Source organism: Oncorhynchus tshawytscha, linkage group LG10, assembly GCF_018296145.1.
Source record: "Oncorhynchus tshawytscha isolate Ot180627B linkage group LG10, Otsh_v2.0, whole genome shotgun sequence".
Classification (NCBI taxonomy): domain Eukaryota; kingdom Metazoa; phylum Chordata; class Actinopteri; order Salmoniformes; family Salmonidae; genus Oncorhynchus; species Oncorhynchus tshawytscha.
In genome coordinates, this window is record NC_056438.1 from 62974205 (window position 1) to 62997057 (window position 22853).

At 40.5% G+C, this 22853-nt stretch overlaps 1 protein-coding gene across 1 annotated transcript; it reads right to left on the reverse strand.

Annotated features, from left to right (window-relative positions):
• Positions 1-7936: 7936 nt before the first annotated feature.
• Positions 7937-21596, reverse strand: LOC112247494 (kelch-like protein 14). The gene is made up of 9 exons (XM_024416263.2): positions 21226-21596; positions 19441-20329; positions 17230-17351; positions 11994-12083; positions 11756-11834; positions 11056-11246; positions 10365-10523; positions 9939-10096; positions 7937-9608 (listed from the first exon to the last, which is right to left on the reverse strand). The coding sequence occupies exons 2-9, from the start codon at positions 20319-20321 to the stop codon at positions 9468-9470; spliced, it is 1821 nt and encodes a 606-aa protein (XP_024272031.1). The 5' UTR covers positions 20322-20329; positions 21226-21596; the 3' UTR covers positions 7937-9467.
• Between the last annotated feature and the right edge of the window lie 1257 nt (positions 21597-22853).

Here is a 22853-nt window from a genome sequence, read left to right on the forward strand (position 1 = left end):
GGGACAGCTAAAAACAATGCCGCCCCATTCACAGCTCAATCCAAAATGGCCTCCCCATGAACTGAAAGAGAGGCTCCTTTTGTAGGGCTAGCCCCTCCCCTCAGAACAATTAACACAAATTAATTAAGCAATTACCTATACAAACATAACATTTTCCATTTAACTAAACATACTAAAGTATATACATTGCAACATGTTTTTTAAACAATATCACCACAACATTTACAAAATTACATCACTACTGACAGTGTCTTTTAATATGCCCATTTACATTAATGAGCCATTTGGGACAGGCACTACAAAGTCAACCAAATTCCCTTTGCTCGGGTCCTTATCCAGCAGACCCGGAAGCTACAGAGATAGAGAGAGAGAGAGAGAGAGGAACAAAACAAACAAACAAACAAACAAACAAACAAACAAACAACGCGCTCATCCATAACATCGATAAGTAAAATATTGCCTATATTAAATATGAACATTGACAAGTGTGAAATGTATGCACTAAGACAGAGAAGTTAACTTGTGTGTCGACCCACATTGTTACCTTATCTGATAATGGAGCACATAATTGAAAGATGGGAGAAAATACTGGTAAGCAGACTCCACATCGGCCTGATTATACATGTTTTTAATCTTCATTATTAATCAAATCCAAGGTTGATGCAAGGATATGAAAGAAACTACCAATGTCAGAATCAGGTGCCCAATAGATGCATCCAATTACCACTTTTTTACTACCAAAAAATGAAAATGAAAAGAGATTCAACATCAGTGGATCTCACACAGATGTAAGTGTGAGGTCCACTTTTACAAATAATTGAAAATGTCTATGAACAAAAATGGACACTCCTCCTCCCACTCTTGATGTCCTACAGTGGTGAACAGCATTATAAGGAGACATGTGATAAAGCATGGCTCTTCAGTCAACCATGTTTCTGAAAGGGCAACAATGGTGAATAACTAGTCAAATCAAATTAAATCAAATGTATTTGTCACATACACATGGTTAGCAGATGTTAATGCGAGTGTAGCGGAATGCTTGTGCTTCTAGTTAAGACAATGCAGCAATAACCAACGAGTAATCTAACCTAACGATTCCAAAAACTACTACCTTATACACACAAGTGTAAAGGGATAAAGAATATGTACATAAATATATATGAATGAGTGATGGTACAGAACAGCATAGGCAAGATGCAGTAGATGGTATCGAGTACAGTATATACAGTGGGGCAAAAAAGTATTTAGTCAGCCACCAATTGTGCAAGTTCTCCCACTTAAAAAGTTGAGAGAGGCCTGAAATTTTCTATATAAGTACAATTCAACTATGACAGACAAAATGAGAAAAAGAAATCCAGAAAATCACATTGTAGGATTTTTAATGAATTTATTTGCAAATGATGGTGGAAAATAAGTATTTTTTTCCTAATTTTGTCTGTCATAGTTGAAGTGTACCTATGATGAAAATTACAGGCCTCTCTCATCTTTTTAAGTGGGAGAACTTGCACAATTGGTTGCTGACTAAATACTTTTTTGCCCCACTGTACATATGAGATGAGTAATGTAGGGTATGTAAACAAAGTGGCATAGTTTAAAGTGGCTAGTGATACATGTATTACATAAAGATGCAGTAGAAAATCATACAATGTGATTTTCTGGATTTTTGTTTTAGATTCCGTCTCTCACAGTTGAAGTGTACCTATGATAAAAATTACAGACCTCTACATGCTTTGTAAGTAGGAAAACATGCAAAATTGGCAGTGTATCAAATACTTGTTCTCCCCACTGTACATACTGTATACATATGAGATGAGTAATGTAGGGTATGTAAACATTATATTAAGTAGCATTGTTTAAAGTGGCTAGTGATATATTTAGTCCTGAACATCTTTAAAACTAAGAGCATTATCTTTGGTACAAATCATTCCCTGTTCTAGACCACAGTTGTATCTTAATTATTGCCTAGTCATGTGGTCAGGTGCTGCAAATAAGGAACTAGAAGAACTGCAGCTGGCCCAGAACAGAGCAGCACATCTTGCTCTTCACTGTAATCAGAGGGCTAATATCAATACTATGCATGCTTGTCTCTCTTGGCTAAAGGTAGAGGAGACACTGACTACAGCACTTCTTTTTCTAAGAAACATTCATGTGTTGAATATTCCTAATCGTTTGCATAGTCAGCTTACACACAGATGTGACACAGTCACAATACTGACACCAGTCTTTTCACAATCCCCAAATACAGAACAAATTAAAGAAAATGTCAATATTATATAGAGCCATGATTTCATAAAACTCCCTTACATATCAGATTGCTCAAGTGAACAGCAAACCTGGTTTAAAAAAACAGATAAAGCATCACCTCACGGCACAACGCCTCTCCCCTATTTGACCTAGATATTGTGTGTATGTACTGATATGTAGGCTACGTGTGACATTTTAAATGTATGTAGTTCTGTCCTTGAACTGTTCTTGTCTATTGATGTTCTGTATTATGTCATGTTTCATGTTTTGTGTTGGACCCCAGGAGGAGAAGCTGCTGCTTTCACAGCTAATGGAGATCCTAATAAAATACTAAAATACCTCTTGGATGGCCAGCAGAAACAGATTATTGTTGTTCAGTTCGGGGTGATGAACACAAATATATACAGAAAGGAAACTGGAAACAGTCAAGCCCAAACTAAGGATTCAAACCAAAAATGAAAGGCCTCATGGACACCAAGAAAACTTGCAGCCTCAAGGCTTTGCAAGCTTGCAGACTGACTGATGATAACCTTAATTGGCAGCACCGATGCATAATCAGACCTTGCCAGCCTGTGGACCTGGCTGCAGCTGCCCTGGGGGATGGAGTGTGGAAGTGGTCTAGTGTGGCTGACTTCTGGGTTAAGTGAGCAGTGTGTTAAGTAGGCGGCTATGCGGGTCATGTTTTGGAGGACGCATGTCTCAACCTTCGCCTCTCCCGGCCCATTGACGAGTTGCCAAGATGAGACAAGGCTGTAACTAGCAGGTGGGTAAATCTTTTAAAATAAAATAAAATAATAAAACAAATTATATTTGTCTCTATACTCCAACATTTTGGATTTGAGATAAAAATGTTTCATATGAGGCGACATATCAGAATGTCACCTTTTATTTGAGGGTATTTTCATACTTATCTGTTTCTCTTTTTATAAATGAAAGCACTTTATCTATCTAGTACCCCCATTTGAAGGTTTCATAAGTATTTTGACAAATTCACTTATATGTGTGTTAATGTAGTCAAACATTTAGTATTTTGTACCATATTCCTAGCACGCAATGACTACATCAAGCTTGTGGCTCTACAAACATGTTGGAAGCATTTGCAGTTTGTTGTGTTTCAGATTATGTTGTGCCCAATAGAAATGAATGGTAAATAATGTATTGTCATTTTGGAGACACTTTTATTTTAAATAAGAATAGAATATATTTCTTCTACATTAATCTTCTACACTTCTACATTAATGTGGATGCTACAGTGATTACGGATAATCATGAATGAAGATCATACCCCCAAGACATGCTAACCTCTCACCATTACAATAACTGGGGAGGTTAGCATTTTTTTGGGGGGGGGGTATGATACAGTGCATTCGGAAAGTATTCAGACCACTTGACTTTTTCCATAATTTGTTACGTTTTAGCCTTATTCTAAAATTGATTAAATTTGTTTATTTCCTCATTAATCTACACACAATACCCAATAATGACAAAGCAAAAACAGTTTCTGTTTTAGTTTTGCTAATTCATTAAGAATAAAAAACAGAAATACCTTATTTACGTTAGTATTCAGACCTTTTGCTATGAGACTCGAAATTGAGCTCAGGTGCATCATATTTCCATTGATCATCCATGTTTCTGCAACTTGATTGGAGTCCACCTGTGGTACATTCAATTGATTGGACATCATTTGGAAAGGCTCGAGTCCAGGCTCTGTCGCAGCCGGCCGCGACAGGGAGACCCATGGGGCGGTGCACAATTGGCCCAGCGTCATCCTGGTTAGGGGAGGGTTTGGCAGGCAGGGATGTCCTTTTCCCATCGCGCACTAGAGACTCCTGTGGCGTGATGACACAGTCGCCAGGTGTACGGTGTTTCCTCCGACACGTTAGTGCGGCTGGCTTCCGTGTAAAGTGGATATTGTGTCAAGAAGCAGTGCGGCTTGGTTGGGTTGTGTTTCGGAGGACACACAGCTCTCGAACTTGATGAGACAAGACCGTTACTACCAATTGGATACACAAAATTAGGGAGAAAAAGGGGTAAAAAATCAATAATTTGGAAAGCCACAAGCCATGAGGTCGAATGAATTGTCCGTAGAGCTCCGAGACAGGATTGTGTCAAGGCACAGATCTGGGAAAGGGTACCAAAACATTTCTGCAGCATTGAAGTTCCCCAAGAACACAGTGGCCTCCATCATTCTTAAATGAAAGAAGTTTGGAACCATCAAGACTCTTCTTAGAGCTGGCCGCCCAGCCAAATTGAGCAATCGGGGGAGGAGGGCCTTGGTGAGGGAGGCGACCAAGAACCCGATGGTCACTCTGTCAGACCTCCAGAGTTCCTCTGTGGAGATGGGATAACCTTCCAGAAGGACAACCATCTCTGCAGCACTCCACCAATCAGCCCTTTGTGGCCAGACAGTAAAAGGCACATGACAGCCCACTTGGAGTTTGCCAAAAGGCCTCTAAAGGACTCTCAGACAATGAAACAAGATTCTCTGGTCTGATGAAACCAAGATTGAACTCTTTAGCCTGAATGCCAAGCGTCACGTATGGAGGAAACTTTGCCCCATACCCTACAGTGAAGCATGGTGGTGGCTGCATCATGCGGTGGGGATGTTTTTCAGTGGCAGGGACTTAGAGACTAGTCAGGATTGAGGGAAAGATGAACGGAGCAAAGTAGAGAGAGAACCTTGATGAAAAACCTGCTCCAGAGAGCCTAGGACTTCAGACTGGGGCAAAGGTTCACCTTCCAACAGGATAATGACCCTAAGCACACAGCTAAGACAACGCAGGAGTGGCTTCATAACAAGTCTCTGAAAGTCCTTGAGTGGCCCAGCCAGAACCCGGACTTGAACCAGATCAAATATCTCTGGAGAGGCCTGAACATAGTTGTACATCGACGCTCCCTATCCAACCTGACAGAGCTTGAGAGGATCTGCAGAGAAGAATGGGAGAAACTCCCCAGATACAGGTGTGCCAAGCTCCCCAAATAATTAAAAGTTGAAAACCTATATTGAAAACATAAAAACATAAAAATGACTAGCTAGCAGCACGAGTTTGCGGTCAAAATGTAGATGACCAACAGCTTCTTTGAAAATGGACACTGTTGGTGTCCTTTACCAGATAAAGAGAGGAATGACAACCAGCAGATGCACATATTTTTGCTGCTTGTGTTTGTTTGTGTGTACTCTGAGTCTGAAGGTTATTACAAAGTAGTCTTTCAGCATTACTTTCTGCAGTTTTCCACCTTTATAGTGTTTACAATTATACTGGGGCGGCAGGTAGCTTAGCGGTTAGAATGTTGGGCCATGAACTGAAGGTTGCTAGTTCTAATCCCTGAGCTGACAAGGTGAAAAATCTGCTAGCCAGCTAGTTAAGCATACAAAAAACTATCTACACTAATTGTTCCATGGTCGCCATTAATAATGGCCAACACTGACTGTGACCCCTCTCTGAGGTGTCTCGGGGAGAGTTGGGATATGCATAAAACACATTTCCACTTCACATGTGTGAAATAGGACAAATATGTACAAGCACACACCAAATTATTATTATTTAAACTTTCAATCTGGATCTTCCGAACTGTTTCGTACTTCATACTTCCAGGTCCTGTCCCCTAATATTTTGAATGGGCTTGACGAGTATATTATCAAAATCGTGTGAAATATATATATGTAATTATATTTGTGTTTGTGGATGAATTTACTTTGGCCAGATGCCTTTCATTACATTTTTGCACTGAAGACCATTGTGCTACGTTTTTGCCCATTGAAGACCATTCTAAAAGCCTACAAAGGCAAAAAAAAAAAATACAAGGCTACTTCCTGAAAAATGCTGCGTCACTTTCATAGCATATCATATGAGAGAGAAGTACTGAATCTACTTGAGAGTTGTTACATTGAAATGTCTCAATAGCTTTCCTGTCTATAGATTTAAATGGATCTGGTAACACCCTTGTACAGCGGCTTGAGAAAGTATTCACCCCCTTGGTACTTTTTCTATTTTGTTGCCTTACAACCTGGAATTAAAATGGATTTTTGGGGGGGGGTTGTGTCATTTGATTTACACAACATGCCCACCACTTTGAAGACTTTTAAAAATATTTCTTATTGTGAAACAAACAAGAAATAAGACAAAAAATTTAAATCTTGAGCGTGCATGACTATTCAACCCCCCAAAAGTCAATACTTTGTAGAGCCACCTTTTGCAGTATTTACAGTATTTACAGTATTTACTGCAAGTCTCTTGAGGTATGTCTCTAAAAGCTTAGTACATCTAGCCACTGGGATTTTTGCCCATTCTTCAAGGCTAAACTGCTCCAGCTCCTTCAAGTTGGACGGGTTCCGCTGGTGTACAGCAATCTTTAAGTCATACCACAGATTCTCAATTGTATTGAGGTCTGGGCTTTGACTAGGCCATTCCAAGACATTTAAATGTTTCCCCGTAAACCACTCGAGTGTTGCTTTCGTAAAATGCTTAGAGTCATTGTCCTGCTGGAAGGTGAACCTCCGTGCTAGTCTCAAATCTCTGGAAGATTGAAACATGTTTCCCTCAAGAATTTCCCTGTATTTAGTGCCACCCATCATTCCTTCAATTCTGACAAGTTTCCCAGTCCCTGATGAAAAATATGCCCACAGCATGATGCTGCCATCACCATGCTTCACTGTGGGGATGGTGTTGTGGTGCCATATTCATCCATTTTTTAATAATTGATTTAATGGTGCTCCGTGGGATGTTCAAAGTTTCTGATATTTTTTTACAACCCAACCCTGATCTGTGCATCTCCACAACTTTGTCCCTGACCTGTTTGGAAAACTCCTTGGTCTTTATGGTGCCGCTTGCTTGGTGGTGCCCCTTGCTTAGTGGTGTTGCAGACTGGGGCCTTTCAGAACAGGTATATATATACTGAGATCATGTGACAGATCATGTGACAATTAGACTTTATTTGACTAATTATGTGACTTTTGAAGGTAATTGGTTGCACCAGATCTTATTTAGGGGCTTCATAGCAAAAGGGGGTGAATGCATATGGACACACCACTTTTCCGTTTTTAATTTTTAATTTATTTTTTAAACAAGTAATTTTTTCCATTTCACTCCACCAATTTGAACTATTTTGTGTATGTCCGTTACATGAAATCCAAATAAAAATCTATTTAAATTACAGGTTGTACTGCAACAAAATAGGAAAAATGCCCAGGGGGAATCTTCTAGCCATCGCCACTCCACCTTTCATTTTTCCATTTGTTTTGTCTTGTTTTCCACACACCTGGTTTACATCTCCTCATGATTATTATGTGTATTTAGTCCTCTGTTCCCTCCATGTCTGTGTGGGGTATTGTTTATTGTCTAGGTTGGCACGCTTCCGGCTGGGTTGCGCCGGGTTTTATTTGTACCCGTGATTTGTGGCAGCCGGTACTTGGTTGTTGTACTTTGTGCTGCCTCACTTGTTCTTTGGGCATCTCTTTTTGTGACGCGGTTGCGTTCTGTTCTTACTATTGCCTCAGTAAAGTGCTTCTTTGTTCACTCATCTCTGCTCTCCTGCGCCTGACTTCCATGCACCAGCTACACCCACCGTATGACAAGGATGAATACTTTTGCAAGGCACTGGATACTGGAAGTTCAATGTAAAGTGAGGGTTTGTTGACTGGATGTATTTGCAGTACCTGCAACAAGCTTCAGAGACTGTTGTAATCATCAAGTTTCCTTTTTATTTTCATATTCTAAAATGCAAAGGACATAACAGGATTTGAGAATAAATCCCAGGTTGAGTGCACAAAAATGTTTCCACTGCAAGCGATTATTTACAAAAATGAAAATCAACATACCCTATCTATATGTATTTCAACAGGTTCCCAATATTCAGTGTGGACCTTGCACACTTACTTAGACAAAAGAGTAGGATGTATACATGATAGTTGAATTCACTTTTCATCATGTTTCTGAACTTAGTATAACTAAAGGTAACAACAATTCAGCAAACTTTTAGCTTTGTGAACCATTCTTATACACAGTGTTTTTAAAGTTCACTATTAGTGCATTAAGGACCACTGTATTCTTTATCCTTATCTTAAATGGGATATACTCTTTTTGAGGGGAATTGTGATCTCTGGAAATAGGCTCTGTTAAACATTAACAGGTAACATTGAACGCAAAACAACAGAAAACCCACCTTATCACTCAGTTAACATTGCTACCTATGTATACCAATTGCTAGCAATAAATAATAATCATTTGATTGTACCACCCTTAAATAATCATATCAGTTATTAGTGCCGTTTTTACAAAGATCAGAGTAGATTTTGAATGTAAAAATTGTTCTTGCTTGAAGGGAGAAGGATTCCTTTGCCACATGTACAGTATGGCAACGATCTAACAAGCAGATCAACTGTTAGTATGTCTCTGCTTTACAATATACTGTACACAGAATCATGATTTTGGTTGTTAAAAGATGAGCATACCCACTAAGCAAACTGGTCGAATCAAAGTTGTTTCCATGTCATTTCAACCCCAAAAATCAATGTGATGACTTTGAATTAACGTGGAAAACTAATTAGATTAGCAAAAAGTCATCAACGTAAGGTTATTTGCTACTTTTTTAACCCTAAATCCAATGACATTGTGAAATTTTGTGTTGATTTCACGTTGAATTAAAGTTAGTTGACAACTCAACCAAATGTAAATCAAAACTAGACTCTGAACTGACCTCTGTGCCCAGTGGGTATTAACCAGAGTTCCGTTTCAGTGTGATTTGGTTGACAGACAGTTTCCAGTGGCAATTATTTTTAACAGCACTGCATTCTGTTTTTGATTGATGTCTCCTACTAATAACAAGATACAAATGGATTTTTGAAAGCTATAACAATTCAGTTCAACACTATGCGTGCTAGTTATATCAAGATAAGCCAAAAACACTTACTATCGATTAAAGAAAAATCTGATATGAAATGTGTCCATTGTCTGGAAGAAGTTCAACACAGATGGGGTTTTAAATACAGGAAATACATGATAACTTACTTTTTCAAACCTTCAGTAGGCAATAATAACGAAAGTGCTCTTTTGTCAAACGAGTAAAAAAATAATTTCTACACATCCCATCGGCTGATTGGAGTACTTCATGACAAAATGTGTTAACAACTGTTCGTTTATCGATGGTCCTTTCCACCATCACTCCATCTCCCCATTCTCTTCCTCACCTACTTCTCCTGCTACTCTGTCGTACCTAGTGATGTGTTATTTGTTGAAGGGCAGACAGGCAGGCAATGTGACAGTGGAGCAGGATGGGCCTGCTAAGGGCTCTGCCACCTCTCCCTCCAGCTCTGTCCAGGTCCCCTTCTCTGGGCTAAAGCAGATGGTGGAAGACTTGTAGGCTCCCTGCAATACAGCAGTTGAGACATCGTTATTATATTAATTCATACATGGGCATGTGTCTATGAGGTTTTTCAAAGTTGTTTCAATGTCATTTAAAGGTATTTCACGGTGTCCCACCTATGGTCGTCTCTATCAGGACTGAAACTAATCTAGCCACCAGGTTGTTGGTATTCCTAAACCCATACTGTAGGCCTACATACCCTAAGCTATTGTGCTTTTAAAACAAGAAAATACAACTTCATACTCACACACAATCATACATACTGTATAGCAATTCAACTAAACCTAGGATAAGCGTTAACATAGGATAAAGATAGTGAAATGAGCCTTTACCATGCTCCAGCTGTATCCTCCCACTAGGAAGATGCTGTTGTCCAGGATGCAACAGCCGGGGCCACTGCGTCCCTCCAGGATTGGTGTCTGGAGGATGTTCCACTGGTCCGCTTTGGGGTCATAACACTCCACCAGCATTACGTCCAGGTGAGAGAAACCTGAGCACAGCAGAAAGGAAACACGATGAGGAACCCTCATTGTGATTTTCCACACTGCAATATTCCTAGAATAATGCTCAACTGAGGACAAGCTAGAGGGGTCATATGGCTTTATGGGTCAAGCTATTGAATCCAATTGAGCATTAGTGGACAGCATCCCTGAGAATATAGAGAATATACTCGTATTCAGAGGTTCCATCTTCTACTCTACATTCATTCATGTGGCTAAGTGCAAAAAATGGAGTAGCTGAGACATGCCAGTCTTTACCTTTCAGATGGTTGCCCCCAATAGTGTAGAGGCGGTCATTCATCCCAGCCAGGGCATGAATGGCTCTCTTTGTGTTCATATCCTGTTTCCTGGCCCACACATCCATGATGGAGTCGTAGCAATACAGCCAGGAAACATATTCTCCATTATGGACTCCACCTATAGTGGTATAGCAGACACACACATAAAGATGTTATTATTAGCTATGAATGGACACATCAGGATCAATTGACCCATCACTCTGCTTACCTCCCCTATATCTGTCTGTTCCCCAGCTCTGTTCCCCGCTTCAGCATAGATTGTCGTATGTCGTTGTGTTCCCCAGTTCTAACGCTGTTCCTGCCCTGTTCCATGTCTGTGCTATATTAAATGTTCTCTCTCCGTACCTGCTTCTCATCTCCAGCGTCGGTTCTTACACATCCTGACTAAGTGTGCAGGGAAATCAACAAGTCTATGTATGCATTGATAGGTGATATTTAGCAGTCCTGCACTAATCACGATACTCCAGATCAATAGATTTTTTCAGTTCATTTTTACTGTGTCTGAGTTAGTCATTTTTCAGCTTTGCATTTTCAATATGAACTTATTTCCATTGAGATGATCTGTGAGGTCTCCCTTGTAAAATAGGTATTTTGACCTCAATAGGACAACCTATTAAAATGAAAGTTAAATAAAATGAGTGAGGTCTGACCTGAGATATATATTTTCCCATTGTGCACTGCTCCAGCGTGTGCGGCTAGGGGCTGGGGCAGGGAGGACACGTAGTTCCACTCGTTAGTCTCCAGGTTGTAGGATTCCACACTGGAGAGGTAGCCTGACTCGTTCCTTCCACCAATCACATACAGGTGCTTATCCAGGCAGCAGGCAAAGAAACTGGCTCTCCTGAGGAGGATGTGTCAAACAGACAACATCATTAAAACAACCAGGACAGTGTGTGTGTGTGTGTGTGTGTGTGTGTGTGTGTGTGTGTGTGTGTGTGTGTGTGTGGGTGGTGGATGCCTTGTTGGACAAAGTTACAACTCAGGTATAACCTCTGTATGTAAAAAAACAAAAACAATAAACAAAGATGTTTTATTGTCACATACACAGGATAGGTGCTGTGAAATGTGATGTTTTACAGTATCAGCCATAGTAGTAAGGCGCCCCTGGAGCAAATGATGGTTAAGTGCCTTGCACAAGGGCACATTGGTAGATTTTTTTACCTTGTCGGCTCAGGTATTAGAATCAGCAACCTTTAGTTACTGACCCTAACTGCTCTAACCACTAAGCTATTTGTATGGAATGGTTAGAACCTTCAGAACCTGCAATAATTCAGTGTTAATAATCAGTACAATAATTCCCACATCTATTTGTATTGCATTATTTTGTAAATTTTGTTTGCATTGACTTACCTTTCCTGCATAGGCGGAAGTTGTATCCAACTGTTAAATCGTGGATCATACCGGCTGACATGATTAGTGCTGTGCTTTCCTGCAAAATACATGTCAGAATCAAGATCCATAAACAGTTCATATGGCCACTTCCTTTCTAAAATGTGAATTATGAATTTAAATACTATATATACATGAATACTTTTTTTTGTATTAGTATTAGTATTGGCATTAGTAGTAGTATCAGTAGTGATGTTACCATTGGGGTTCCACTGGTCCTCTCCACCCAGCAGTAGTATGAAGTTCTCCACCTCCACCACACAGTGATGGGCACTGTTGTAAGGCATTACTGGGAGACACAAGACAACAGTGGAGGATGTCAGAAACTGGCTGAGGCAGGACACATGGTGGTGTCATGGTTCCACCTGTCACCAGAGGGCGTCCTAGAGACTATAATGACACAGGTGTTTTTGTTACTAATTATTATTTACTTTGAGAGAGGTATGTTTGTTTGCTGTGTGTGTTGTCTCCTGAGTGAGTTCCACTCTTAGTGTTGGTTGTTTTCCCAGTTTTACTTTGTACCTTCTGCTGAACGTTTTCCAGTAAAGTATTTACATTTTTTTCCTAAAGCACGGGTTCCTTGTCTGGTTCTCTTCTCTGGTCCTAGGTTCTACCTCACCAAGTCACAACTTGACTTCCAGTAAAAACTCTATACTGTGTGTGAAAGAGCAGTAACTTGCACTCCAAACAAGGAAACTTGCACTCCAAACTCTAGCACAAAATCAACCAAAAGAATCAAAACAATTTATTTTAATCCAGTATTCAGACAATTGGTGTTGTTTCACATTCGACAACACACTGCATGAAGGCCAAACACTCCCAACCACCCGGTGGTGGTGAAGTCTCCCTGCCTGTTTACTGTGTGTCTAGGTGAACCTCCTTATCCCTCTCCCTCTCTCCACTCCATCTTCCCCTGCTAAAGTGACCCCCGTTGAGACGGAGAGAAACGGTCTTAGGTGACAGTCATAATGAACATGATCATGTTCACTCAATAAATCTAGAGGCCCGCACCGTGCGTGGGCTTATGAGCGTAAATCAGTGGCATGGTAAAGCCCACCTGTCTGTCTCCATCCGTCATTTCCACCGTCACCTCCACGCTAGTCTGATGGATTGCAGTTGCTGTAAAATTAGACAGCCTTGAATCTCATTTCTTTCCGATTGGCCTCTCCTCTCCTCAGCTCTGCAATTTCAAAAGCTGTGGCTGGCTGACATGCAGGGGTCTTCCTCTCATAGAGGGGAGTCTATCTCAGACAGATACTGACTTACACAGCTTAATCTTCAATAAGGGTGTGTGACAAGCAGAGGTCTTCCATTGAAGGTGGAGAGCCTCAGATACGGTAGATAGGAGGACTAACAGCTTTATCTTGAGGGAAGTGGATTCTACTCCCTGACTTCAGTGCACCACACTGGCAAAAGGGTGTAGGTGGTAGATTTCGTTCACATGCCTTAATGTTATCATTTAGTAGATGTTAAGAGATTTGAACGAGTGGTTATTTTTGTTGTGTTGTGATTTCTGCTCTTAGTAAACAACATCTGATACTGTAAAAAAAAACATTGCACTCCACTGAGGGTAAATGAGATGGTATTGAGGATAAATAGACTCAGAACGATGGATTTACTGTCCATAACTTATGTTCAAGTTTGCTAATTTATTCGTTTTACTCCTATTCTGATAGTCTTGTACATTACAGCCTGAAAAGAGATAAGATCTATCTCTGAATCAGGGATCATGATGTTCATAGATGTTGATATCAAAATACATTTAAACTGTTCCATATTTACCACCGGAGCCGAAACTGTAAAACCACTATGTGGTAGAAACCCAATCCCTTAGAATTGGCCTTGCCTTGGCTTTACAGTAAGCTCTCAGGTTCACTAGAGGGAGTCAGACACCTCAGCATAGAAACACACTTGGTTGGGGTCGACTGAATGACTCCACGGCAACTGCACCAATCAACCGTTGCGTTACTACAGCCATCTAACATCGTTAGTGTTGCATCCCACCACATTGCATCCTTTTGTTCAGTACTGTGCTTAGATCAAGATGGATTTTTGAAGCCATGAGGTGTTAATGTCAGGTTGGCTCTGGTACTGTAGAATCAGGCAGCGGTGGACAGAGTCACTACTTTAACTGAGCCAATGTCTTTGTCTTCCTTCTCTTCCCTGCTTCTTCACGGTGCGATAGGTACACTAGATGGCAAGCAAGAGTTCCTCTAGTTTCTAGAACAGACGAGCTGCAGTGATCTGACGCGACAAGAGGGATCAGACTCTCCCTAAATTGTGTTGATAAATGTCTTAATCAAACGCTATCCCTCTCAGGCTTCGCCTCATTGAAAAGTTATGATTGAATGTTAATCATCCTCTATTCCACATCCATTGTGTAGCAGCTACATCAGGTGGTTATCGATGTGTTACGTTAAGGGGATGATTTTGCAGTTTTGTCCTTCCACACGGACACGGACCATTTGAGTGTTAACTTTTAGTTTTGAATAATGGAAATCCCCATTGACCTTTTGGTTGTTACACTTTATACCAATGAGCTTTAATGAGAAAAATGTCAATACTGAAATATCAATGAGGCTGAAAGTCGTTGTGTATGCATGCCTGTTCTGGTAACATGGCTGACAAAATCAAGAGGAAATGTTAAAATACCATTAATGTAACACTAATGATAACAGAGCAGAAATGTAGCTTGTTGAGTGTTGACAGACAGCAGACAGGTACATAGTATTTGGAACCACTGCTACAATTCTGTCTAGCTACAGATGGTATGTGTTGAAATGGTATCATGGTACATGACACTGGCAATATCAGACCAGGACCAGAAATAACTATGGGTATGTGTGAGACAAGTGTTGTTAGTGTGTTGAATGGGAGTGATTGAAAGCAGTTCTGACAAATGGACAATAAAGTTGTATTGTATTGGGAGAATAGAGTATACAGGGTCTAGGAGATGACAGTAGGGAGGTAGACCAGTGGGTAATATGTATGAATGGAGCGACATTAGTGAGAGATGCTCCCTGCCAGGCCAGAGGACAACAACTCAATATGGACACAGATGATGATGATGCAAAGGACAGATAAGGTTTTCCATTAGCACTTGTTTGACCTTTGGAAATTGGCAAGAATATAGTGGTGTCTCTCAAAAGGTCAACATAGACAGGTGGGAGAGAGAGCATAGGACACTATATCTTGAGGCAAGTAGTGTAATAGAAAGCTTGTTCTTTGTATTTGCAGAAGCATTACAGATGTAGGATTGTAACCCTTTACACTCGTGGGAATTGGCCTATATGGACAGGGCTACATTGAAATGTTTCTTATAGAAGAAATATGAAAATTAATAACTATGGTAGCAATTGAAAGGGAACAGTTTGCAGATTATGGGGAAATTATTACACCAAAGGTTAGAAAACAACCTGGCACAAGAATGAATCCAACATCCAGACTGTTGATTTTATGTGCCTTTTACATTTACTGTACTTTTCGCCGCATTTGATCATAACAAAAACTGAGAATACTCTGGATACATTCAGTAACATGATAAGACTATTCCTGGAAAATGTGGGGTAGGTGCAACACAAGACACAAAAATTACACTTATTTTTGTTGTTGTCTCCAAGTGGACACACACCCCTCCAAAGTGTTCACAGTTCCTAAGACATTTCAATGCATTTTTATGACTCAAAGAACAGTCTTCAACTATAAGGTGCTTTTTGAGCTCCCCTAGCTGTGCCGTTGAGGAACTAGAGCAAGCACACTTGTAGTTGTTTTGTTTAGAACACAACCCTGCATCTCCACCATCACACAACTACTGTTGTTGTTCACGCAATCCAAAAACGGTCCATTATAAATCTCTAGCTGGTTCAGGTGGACATCATTTGAAAGCCTCTTCTAATGCCAATATGACTAGTTAAGTTATAAAATACGATCTTACAGTGTTAGGCCTCCACAAGGCATTTCAGAGAAACATATTGTAATTTTGGTGCGCATAGAAAGGAGTCGTGTGCATTCAGGTGTGTGTGGCCCGACACATGTTCTTCACAATAAACAAAAATAGGCTAATTCTGTTCAGAACAACCCAGGGTATGACATCATGTCATCTTATAACTGTACATCGAACATAATGATCATAAACGTTGACACTGTATATGACAAGTGCACATTTGGACTCACAGGTGTTTGGCTTGCATGTGTGACATCAAAGCAGTATTTATTATAATCCTCAATGAGTCATCTTTCAAAATACATTGAGTCCTGTTAATTTACAGCATTTCCCTCACTCAGACATCAAATAATGAGCAAAAGTTGCCCAATGGGGGCAACTTCTTGTCGCGCTAGGTGCTCAAGTTCAGAATAGCTGTCAGTCAAAACAGTGCTGTGAAGCACAAGGACAGAGCTCTGACATCATGTATAGTATGTTACTCTACAGCCACTGCGTTCCAATTGAGCCGTTTTATCAGTGCCCAAATCTTCCATTTTCAATCTGTATACGGGTATGAGTGTAAAGGGCTACTTTGTTGACTATTTTGTTGCACATCAGGAAATGCAAACTTGCAGTGTATTCAAGGCTTAAAAAGACTTCTAAAGTTCCTAATTTCCACTTCCCTAACGAAACGTGTCAACCCCTACAAAAATGCCCATTAATTATAATCCACATAATAATTCACATTTCCTGTTGCTGCAGGATTATTTTCAAGCTGTAGCAAACTGGCTCAAATTAAGATCCTACATCCAACTGTAAGTTATTGGGCAAAGAATATCAAAATGTGCTTTTAGCTTTGCAAGGTTTTTCAAGTTGTCGATGCACGTCCAAAAACCAAAATGGTTTTATTAGCTTGGAGGGATGTTTCTTTTCTCTTTATCTCTCTACTATCTATCTGGCATACTCAATATTCAATAATAATATATTGTATCTTAATATATTGGACAGTAACATGTCATTCTAGCTGGACAGTAACATGTCATTCTATAATGTTAATCTACACGCCACTATGTCGTTAGATGACAATAAATCTGGCCATGCGTCTTTGCCAGGAGATTTCAGCAAAAACAAGGGAAACTCCATGCCATGGTGGTGTGCCTGTAAAGTCACGCTCTGATTAAAAACGTACTAAAAGTGCTAGTAATACACCATTACCTCTAGGAATTTGAGGAACTTCTTCCTTCTTCCCTCATTTGACCAGAAAATGTACTTGTGCTAAAGGTAAAGCCTCGTAACATTAAACTTGAAATAAACCAACCCTTGAAATCCTATTGTTGATTTGTGGGTTGAAATCTGGTTAAAATGAGACATACTGTGTATGACCTTTTGTGAAATCATTTTTAAAAAACGATTGATGTTCAACAAAATATCAAATATGACGTTGATAGAATGTTGATTAATTTGACGCTTATAACAGAAGAAGCTTCAGGTAAAAGACGGCGCTACTACTCACTAGTGAGGATCTTCCATGTCTTCTTCTCGTCATCATAGTACTGGACCAGATTACTGGGGAGTCGATCAGGTCCAGGAGGCAAGCCACCCACCAGCAACAGCATCCTCTTATTGGAACGAATCCTGCAGTAAAGTGGGTGTGGAGGGGTTGGGGTTTGGATGGGGTTGGGGTGGAGGGGTTTGAAGTGTGGGGATAAGAGGTAGGAAACACAAAGATTACATAACTGATATAGATTAAATAAAACAACCACCAACATCAAACAAAAATACAAGATTTTCCATTATAGCACCAAGCCAACTGCAACTGATCACTACAACTTCATTGTGTTGGAAGTCATTGAACTGTAGCATATCCTATATGAAAGATTTAGATAACAAAATAATGTTCCCCATCATGTAGACACTTCCTTATTGGCCAACACTATATGAGCTTTGTAGATCACAGTAGTAACATCTTAACAGCATTGTGTATTAACCTGAACACTGTATCTATTTAATAACATGGTAATAACAGAGTAACTAGACTTTGTAACATCACAACTGTTTGTCTCTGAATTGATGTGAAAAAATGAACCTGCTTGCTTTTCATATGCTTTCTGTCCAAAGGGGGTTTAACCCCTAAAGATATCTGTTCAATTAGGTGTGAAGTCATCAGACTTTTCTAAAAGGTGTCATACAGGGATGCAGATATGACTGGGCAATATACAGTAGAGTTGATCAATATGGTTATCCCATTGGTGAAGACTCTCCATGTGGCAGTTCTCAACCAATTGTTCAACATATTCCGGAGTTCTGGGGGTTTGTTTGTGAAATAGCCGAGCCACAAACTTTACTGTGCATTGAGTCCAGTCATCTTGTTTTGAATGAAGTTCAATGCAATTAAACAACTAACCACAAAGTAACAGTCGTTTTAACAACATTGGCCATTAATTCCAGACATTTGTATTGCTATTTTTGATGACTAAATGACCACCGTCTCAGTGCATCCATTTGGATAATGGCCCACTCGTGTGTTTTTTGGGGTTATTCTCATATGCAAATGACCACTGGACATAGATAATGCTGATGAATTGAGGGGAGAGAAACAGTGGCATGTGATATTAATATGAGAAGTTTAGATCCTAGATCCGTGCTGCATTTGGACCCATGTATGGACATCTCACTAAGGAGACTACTAGGCATGGCAACATGCTACAGGACATGCAGGTCCTCTCCATTGCTCATAACTTTTTCTTTGATTTTCCATTAGATAGGGAAACAGTAGTGTGCTCCATAAAGATAGAGAGAAATAAATAAGGAAATGAACCATGCTATAAATTATAAATTACTCTGGTAAATACATTATATACCACAAGTGCAAGATAATTGTTTATTTCTATTTTCTCCAATACTGTGAGATTAGTTTTCCAATCATAAAGCCTACTGTTTCTGAATTAAGAAGATAATGTTCAACAAATGTAAAAATTGCTCCATAATATTTCAGAGTTATAATACAAACTCCGGTGTTTCAAGAGGTTTTTAACTAAGGTGTTTGCTGTCAACAACAGCAGCTTCAAGCACCACCAATCAATCATCTTCCTGGCAACTCCTGTCCATTAACTGTCTCGAAAATGCTGATCATGACGAACACACCATGACAAGCCATGGTTGTACTGTAGGTAAGGCAGACAAAGCAGCCATTCTCGGTATGGATCACCCAGATCTACAACTCTATAATCCATTAATTGTTTCCTTGCTCTTGTCAAGCTATTCAAAAATGTATAGGTTATGTATTTATAGGTTATATCTACCCAGGTTATGTCAATAGCAGTTTTCATGTGCTCTTCTGTAATATGTTTGACAAGTGTGTCTATGTTTAATTATAAGTGACCTATATATTTTTGGGAATAATGTGATAACTCGTATTTTGTAAGAAATGCCTGAATGTACTGTTCAACTATCTTCCTATTGACTGAAGTTATGTTTCTCCATCTTTTCAGCACTTAAAAAAATGTACTGAGAGTTAACACATTTATAGTGTGAGATGGTATGGAAAATAAGGTAGATTAGACCTTTCTAAAGCATCCTCACTAACCCTAACCATATCCAAGTGTACAAGGTAGTATCTTTACCAACCTTGTGTGTGTGTGTGTGTGTGTGTGTGTGTGTGTGTGTGTGTGTGTGTGTGTGTGTGTGTGTGTGTGTGTGTGTGTGTGTGTGTGCACATCCTCACTTGCTGGCTGTGGTCTGCCTGCAGTGCTGTCTGAAGGGCATCAGGTGGTAGTTCATGGCATCCATCAGCAGCTTCTGGCACACTGGGTCACTCCTCATGAAGTCAACCGACTGCACCCTCTCCACCAGCTCCGGGGCCGGAATGAGGGCGAAGCGCAGCCTCTTCATCAGGTCCGGGGCGTAGTGCATGCGAGTCTCCCGGTCATGCTCCAGCCACAGCACAGACATCTGGAAGAGGGCCAGCTCTGACTCCACCGGGGGCGGCAGAGCGTCCAGCATGGCGCACATCTCCTCAAAGTTCAGCAGCAGCACATCCTCCACCAGGTACTTGTTGGCCAGCTTCTTGGTCTCGTCCAAGCCGTGCAGTGCTGCGATCTTGCAGATCTGCTTGTAGTTTTGTACAGAGATCTGGTCATTGAGGAACTGCACGCTGAGCTTGGTGATCTGGGGGACATTAAGGATCTTGCTGACCGAGAGCACCTCTTCCACAGTGTCCAGGGAGAGAGTGACGTTGGCAGTGTACAGGTACTCCAGCACTAGCCGTAGTCCGATGGAGGAGCAGCCTTGGAGGACCAGGTTGTTGATGGACCGGGTGCTTGCCATCAGCTTGTCATCGGGGGAGGAAGATGGGGTACCACTGCTCCCCTGGTCCTTGTTGTTGTTGGTCCCCTCGTTGTTGAGCATATGACTGCTGGAAAAGAGACACCTGAAATACTGAGAGCAGGATGCCAGCACTGCTTTGTGGCAGTGGAACTGCTGTCCTTGGGCAGTGAGAGTCACATCACAGAAAAGCTGTTTCCTCCATAGCAGGTTGAGCCCGTGCAGCAGGGTGTCACTGTGTGTAGGGTCAAAGGTGGATGTTCTATCACCCGATCTGGACATGACTTCACCTAGGCAACAAATACACCATGCAAGCCATTTAGCCTACATCTAGACCATTTATCTATTAATAAAATAGCATGATATCATCATCTTAGTCAGGAGGGAATTGTCTCTAATACCTTCACGTTATACCGATCATAATGGTTAGTTAAATGAATATGCATCCGATCGAACCGGTAAACCATCATGCTGCTCCCGCCGATACTATTCTGCAATGAACAATATAGTTCGGTCCGGTTGGCTATCATTTCAACTTTGCTTTGGCTCATGTCGGAAGACAAGAGAAAATAAAAACCTATTGTCCTAAGAATGTGTCATTCAATTGCTATTTGCATTATTTCAAGACAAGATCATTTCAATTGACGCTGCGGTTTGACGCGCATTGCCAAAACAAACTATGAGAGGAGATGCTGCAGCGCCTTCTCTTTGATAACGCAATTTAAGTTGTTGAATAAGGGAAAGGCAACCCCTATGCAAAGATAATATGCAGCATTCAGCTAACACCTATCGTTCTCCTCTTATCTTGCTGCACTCTCACAATGATCAAATTTACACATCCACAAATGCACGCACGGAGTGATACAAAAGCAATTAGTTTGTCCCCTCACACAGCCGACATCACTGTGCTCGGTGCGGAAGCTTTTTCCCCTTTTACCTGAGTTACGACTATTCAGACATGAGTATCGGAAATGATTCATTCAGTGCAGCAATTCAACAATATAAATGAAACATGCACATGTGTATGTAGTTAAACAACGCTAAAAATGCATTTACTACATGAAAAATGTTTGTAAACTTGATATAAGCGTCCTGTACTACCTTGTTTCGTAGTCGCCACATTCTCTAAAGCGCCTGTCACAACTAAATGATGTGAGCAGCTTGCTTCAGATCAAGCCAAACTTACCTGATTACGAGCTTGTAAAAAGCTTCAGGTTCCCAATAATCTCACTTGATTTTTCTTTGTTCTCCTTTTTCTTTAGATGTGTTCCTTTCCTTTAAAAGTCTATGGTCGGAGCCACAGAATAATTATTGATTCTCACTCATAAAGTCACTATTTCAGGTTATTTGTTGGCGTTGATCATTTGTTCTTCTGAATTAACAAGAAGTGTGTGAGTGTGTGAGAGGGAGCTGTGCTTTCTGCAAGAGAAGAAGAAGAAGAAATATACGTGTGACAAATTATGCTACCAAGAAACAACACATCATTATCCTTGGGCCTGGGGCTCAGTGAGTCGTAACGAGAGTAATAGGAAATCCACGGTTGGGGAGAGAAACGGTCGTGCATGGCCAGTGGAGAGAGACCATGCAGGGGTATGGATGCTGGAGAGACTCGCAAAATTATGGCTCAAGGCTATTGTAAAAACTGTCGAGCGTAAATGACTGCGATTTCAAACATCTATGGAAGAAAGAAAAGAGAAAGGGGGAGAAAACCCGAGTCTTCCCTCGCTGTTATAGAGAGAACCGTCAAGTTTTAGTGCGCATTGCTAATTAGTCAATTTCTCTCTGCCTTCACAGCCCGACGACTTTGCTGCTGAGCTGAAACTGCTAATTTCTGGGACCAGCCTTTTTTTGGCTGTGAACTGGATGGATGAATGAATGGCTTGTCTCGCACAAATGACAAAAAGCCCCTGCCTTAATCTCCATCGCCAAAATAACCTCTCATCTCATTCTGCTCCTGCTAGTCCAACTTTAGTGGATTATATGCCTCACATTTGGACATAGAGTATGATATTACCAATAATAGTTTTATAATTTTAATTATAAAACATATTTGTGTATGTTTGACAAAATTGTGTTCTGGGAGCATAAATTCATCCTCATTCCAATAACCAGCCACATTGTAGCAAGTTAAATTGCCATGCATATAAACATCTTTATATAGCTATTTTAGTATCTAATAGCAGAAGTTATCAGATATTTGTAGCTTGATAGAATAGGTATTGTGACATGGACATAGGTCTACTGTAGGCCTACACAATAGAAAGGAATGAGTGTATTTATATTTATTATGGATCCCCAAGGCAGCAGCTACTCTTCCTGGGGTCCAGCAACATTAAGGCAGTTATATACAATTAAAAACATTGCATTACATTTCACAACAGATTTCACAACACATTAAGTGTGTGCCCTCAGGCCACTACTCTACTACCACATATCTGCATCACAAAATCGATGTATACGTGTGTGTGTACAGTGCGTATGTGATCGTGGGTGTGTATGCGTGTGTCTGTGCCTGTATGTGTCTCTTCACAGTCCTGTTCCATAAGGTGTATTTGTATCTGTTTTTTTAAATCAGATGTTACTGCTTGCATGAGTTACTTGATGTGGAATAGAGTTCCATGTAGTCATGGATATACGTAGTACTGTAAGCCTCCAGTAGTCTGTTCTGGACTTGGGGACTGTGAAGAGACCTCTGATGGCCTGTCCCTACAAATGAGCCCATACAGGATAGGCCTCACAACCCATTTTGACAGCATTTCTAAATAATTTCACCTTATAGTAGGTGTACAGATGCACTGTCAACTCCAATAAAGA